The sequence below is a fragment of the Chrysochloris asiatica genome, unplaced genomic scaffold (genome assembly GCF_000296735.1).
Source record: "Chrysochloris asiatica unplaced genomic scaffold, ChrAsi1.0 scaffold00168, whole genome shotgun sequence".
NCBI lineage: Eukaryota > Metazoa > Chordata > Mammalia > Afrosoricida > Chrysochloridae > Chrysochloris > Chrysochloris asiatica.
The window spans coordinates 794,284-799,067 of record NW_006408686.1 but is presented as its reverse complement, the minus strand read 5'-3'; the positions used below and the strand labels follow the sequence as shown (position 1 = coordinate 799,067).

The following is a 4,784-nucleotide window of genomic DNA, read 5'->3' as shown; positions in this document are numbered from 1 at the left end:
GGTACTGACTTGATGGCACCTAACAACAACAACAACAATGTAATGTAACCCATCAATCGAGGTTATATCAATATAGAGACTAAATCTAATCACTTGTGAGTCATAAAAAGACCAGAACAGACAGAACATCTCACACACACACACACACACACACACACACACACAGAGGAGGACAATGTGTGAGAATCAACCCCAAATAAAGGAACACCAATCTGGGCTGCAAAGCCCAGAACTAGGAGAGATGCTCACAGAAGGTATCCACATTGTCGAGAGCCAGATCTGAACATTTAGTCTCCAGCATGTGAGAAAATGAATGTGTTTTTTCAAGCCACCTGTGAATGGTATGTCTGTTCAGGTGGCACTAGGAAACCAGGACACTTCACTCACCTTCTCGATCTCGGGCACAGTCCTGGAGCAGTAGATGAGTTTGGTCACCTCCAGTGGGTACGCCTGCCAATGACAAGCAGGCTCAGCCCCCATCCAGCCCACTCCCCGCCCCCTCACAGGCTCAACAGGTCACTTACTCGCTGATACGCCATGATCAGAGCCAACAACGATACCGTCTTCCCAGTGCCTGAGGGCATCTCCAGGACTCCATGACCCTGTGTTGATGGGAAGAAGATACACACAGGCTCTCAGAATCTGGGGACACCAACTCTTAGGGTACCACCAGCCTCCTCTACCTCTCAAGAAAAGTGCCATCCACATAGCAGCTAACAGTTTGGGCCCCAAAGAAGGAAGGGGGCGGGGTTTGAATCCCACTTCTGCCAACTCTTCATTGAGTGATTTTATGCAAGTACCTTCGCCTCTCTGGACCCAAGTCTCTGTCTTTAAATCCAACCAAACTCACTGTTGTCGAGTTCGTTCCAACTCATAGAGACCCTAGCGGTCAGAGGAACAGTGCTTCTTCTACTGAGGCCGTAAGTCTTAATAGGATCAGGCAGCCTCAGCTTTCTCCTCCAGAGCGGCTGGTGAATTCGATCCGCTGACCTTGCAGTTAGCAACCCAGTGCTTTACCCTACTAAGTCACCAGGGCTCCATCCTCATCTCTAAAATGTGTCTAAGCAGGTCGTCCGCGCAACATGACTTTGAGGATTCATGAGAAACACTGAGCTGAAAATCCAGCACGGTCTCTGATGTATAGAGTGAGCTCATTTTTCGTTTAATTTAGCTAACACTGCTATAGCATTTTGGTGGTGCCTGGCACTGCTCAAAGTGCCGCACAACATGCTCTACTGACATTTGGGGCTGGCTAGTATTGGGGCCCTGGTGTAGTGTAATAGGATAAACACTGGACTGCTAGCCACAAGGATGGCGGTTCAGACCCACCAGCCGCTCCTTGGAAACCCTATACACGGGTCACTATAAGTTGGAACCAACTTGCCAGCACATAACAACAACACTTCACTGGGGGTCAGTTATCCTTGCCCTGCAGAATGTTTGACAGTATCTCTGGCCTCTGCCCATGAGGAACTAGTTGCACTATGCACCCCACAACTAGTATGGCAAGCAGGAACATCTCTGGACATTGCCAAATGCCCTTTTGGTGTCAAAAGCCACCCCTGCCTTGCATGTTACATTACTCCTTTCACCAACACAACGACCTAGGAGGTATTGTTGTTAAGTGCCGTCAAGTTAGTTCTGACTTATAGTGAGTCTATGTACAACAGACAAATCTGTGTTGGAAGAAGTACAGCCAGACTGCTCCTTAGAAGCCAGGATGGCCAGACTTCATTCTCTCATATTTGGGACATATTATCAGGAGGGACCAGTCCCTGGAGAAGGATATCATGCTTGGTAAAGTGAAGGGTCAGCGAAAAAGAAGACCTCCAATGAGATGAATTGGCACAGTGGCAGCAGCAATGGACGCAAGCTTGGCAACAACTGTGAGGTTGACGCAGGACCTGGCAGTGTTTTGTTTTGTTGTGCGTAGGGTCACTATGAGTCGGTACTGACTTGACGGCACCAAACAACAACGAAAGCAACATGCTCAGTAGAATGAAACACTGCCTTGTCCTGTACCAGGTACTATTAAAACCTACTGTCCTCATGTATACTGACCCATGGCAACCGCATGTGTATCAGGGTAGAACTTTGCTTCACAGGGTCTACCATGAGTGACCTTTTTTTGGAAGTAAACTGCCAGCCCTTTCTTCCCAGATGCCTCTGGATGGACTCGAACCTTGGATCTTTCGTTTAGCAGCCGAGCATGTTAACCATTTTCCCCACCCAGGGACACCAAGTACTATCCCTATGCCCCTTTTGCAGAGGACAAACTGGAACAGGGAGGCTAATTAACTTATCCACCGTCACATAGACTAGGAGTCCAGAATTCCAGCCCAGGTACCCAACTCCAAAGTCTATGTATCCTGACTCACTTGGATATTTGTTGTTGTTAAGTGCCATCAAGTCGGTTCCGACTCATAGTGATCCTGTATAGGGTTTCTGAGGAGCAGCTGGCGAGTTTGAACAGTCTCCCTTGTGGTTCAAACCGACCCTGCAGTCGAATGCTTATCCTACATCACCACACCAGAACTCACACTTGGATGTCTGGCCTGTAATAAATGTTGATAAGTGCCATTGAATCAATTCTGACTCTGTATAGGGTATCCATCTCCTGCTGAGCAGGCTGGTGGGTTTGAACCGATGACCGTGTGGTTTGCAGTCCAGTGCTTATCCTACAGCTGAAGGGAAACGAAAGAAGTCTTGGTGTGGCACAACTCCACAACACTTAACATCAACAACATTAATTAAAATGGACCTTAGTGGCTTAGTGAGTTAGGTATTGCGCTGCCAACCAAAAAGTCAGCGGTTCAAACCCACCAGGCTGCTCGGCAGGAGATGGATGAGTCTGTCTGTTCCCGTAAAGAATTTACAGTCTTGGAAACCCCATGCAGCTGGTCACTAGGAGTCCAAATCCACTCAACAGCATTGGGTTTGGTATTATTAACTGGTATTATTTTAGATGGCAGGAGGTCTTGGGTCCTGGATCCCCAAAGACTTCAGTTTTCTAAACTCCTGGGGTCTCAGCGATCTAGACGTCCTCCAACCTCAGTCTGAGACCCTCACGTGACACAGGCCGTCCAAACCACCCACCTTGGCATCCAGCGTGCGTTTGAGCTCCAGCATGTAGGAGAACTGCTCCGGGTAGATGTAATCGTAGGGGAAGTAGACCAGCAGCCCGTCTACGTTGAGCCTGCAGGCAGCGGTGCTGCGTCAGTCCCCAGCCCCCCAGACCCCACGCTCCCCTGTCGTCGGTCCCCTGGAGTATCCCGCCAGTTCCCCAGAAGGCTCCGTATCTCCCCGCTGATTCTCCCCGATACCGCCCCGCCGGTGCCAACTACCATCCCACCCCACCTCTTCAGCCTCCCGCAGCCCAGGAGAGCCCACCGGTCGCCCCATCTTTCAACCCCAGCCCCCCTCTCACTTCATGGCGCCGGTTACGGCGTGCCGCGGCCTCGACCCCGGCCCGCCTCCTTCATGAATATTCAGCGAAAGGCAGGGTCCGTGGGGATAGGGGGGTGGGGAGCGTCCGCTCCACCTTCCTCACGATCCCATTGGTGGATCCTGCCTGTGACTCTCCTGGAGCGGAGCCAGTAGGGATTCGGCGCCGGCAATGAGGAGGGCTGACTCTAGAAAGATGGGCGGTGCCGGAGGCGTCCCTGAGGATCGCCGAGTACCAGGAACAAAACACGGAAGGAGGAGAGACGAAAGAATCGATCTCATTATTGAGATTCATTTTTCCTGCCTCTGCGCAAATTTGTCAAAGTAGAGTCTACCAGAAAATAACAGGGACATTGAAGATTGATTCGTAGACCTTATGTTAGACATGGCTTCACCGCATCAGACAAACATACATTTATGAAGCGCCTCGATTCCTGTGGGATAAGTAACTCCATCCATTTATTGAACGCCAACAACCGATTCGACGGCACTTAACAACAATTTACCAGATGCTGTTCAAGCTTTAACCAGTCAGTAATGGAAAGGCAGTTTGGGTTGGTGGCCAAGATGGGTGCAGGTCCATACTCCCTCCGGAGGATCTAGGAGAGAATTAGCTCCGTGCCTCTTCCACCTTTTGTGGACATTCCTTGTGGCTGCCTCCGTGGTCACGTTGAAATCTTTCTGCCAGCCTCTTAGAAGGACTTAACAAAGTTCATTCAGATAAACCAGGATCACTTTTCCATCTCTAAATCCTTAACTTCATCACATCTGCAACGACCCTTTTTTTCAAGTAAAACGACATTCACAGATTCTGGGGACTGTTGATGTTATGGTTAGCTTCCATTGAGTCAGTTCCCACTCATAGCAATTGTACACCCATGTACAACAGCACACAACACTTCCCGGTCCTGTGCCACCCTTACAATTGTTATGTTTGAGCCCATTGTTGCAGCCACGGTGTCAATTCATCTCATTGGGGCGTCTTCCTCTTTTTCACTGACCAAGCACCATGTCCTTCTCCAGGCACTGGTCCCTCCTGATGACATGTTCAAAGTAAGTGAGATGAAGTCCCACCATGTTCACTTTTTAAGAGCGCTCTTGCTGCACTTCTTCCAAGACAAAGTTGTTCATTCTTCTGGAAGTCCATTCAGTAATCTTTGCCAACACCCTAATTCAAAGACACACTCTTTTCCTCAAAGTGGCATCTTTTGCCTTTTAATACTTTAAAAAAGTCTTTTGCAGCAGATTTGTCCAATGCAATATGCCATTTGATTTCTTGACTGCTGCTTCCATGGGTGTTTACTGTGGATCCAAGTAAAATGAAATCCTTGACAACTCCA

The 4,784-nt window shown here is 49.1% G+C and overlaps 1 protein-coding gene across 2 annotated transcripts in view; it reads right to left on the bottom strand.

Annotated features, from left to right (window-relative positions):
* Positions 1-3,434, bottom strand: part of ERCC2 (excision repair cross-complementing rodent repair deficiency, complementation group 2) — a 19,806-nt gene extending 16,372 nt beyond the window's left edge. For both annotated transcript variants that reach the window (XM_006871338.1, XM_006871339.1), the window contains exons 1-4: positions 3,428-3,434; positions 3,097-3,196; positions 525-602; positions 388-450 (exon numbers count right to left, since the gene is read on the bottom strand). In XM_006871338.1, coding sequence (XP_006871400.1) covers positions 388-450; positions 525-602; positions 3,097-3,196; positions 3,428-3,432 — 246 coding nt within the window. In that variant the 5' untranslated portion in view covers positions 3,433-3,434. The remainder of the gene's footprint in view (positions 1-387; positions 451-524; positions 603-3,096; positions 3,197-3,427) is intronic.
* Positions 3,435-4,784: the final 1,350 nt, after the last annotated feature.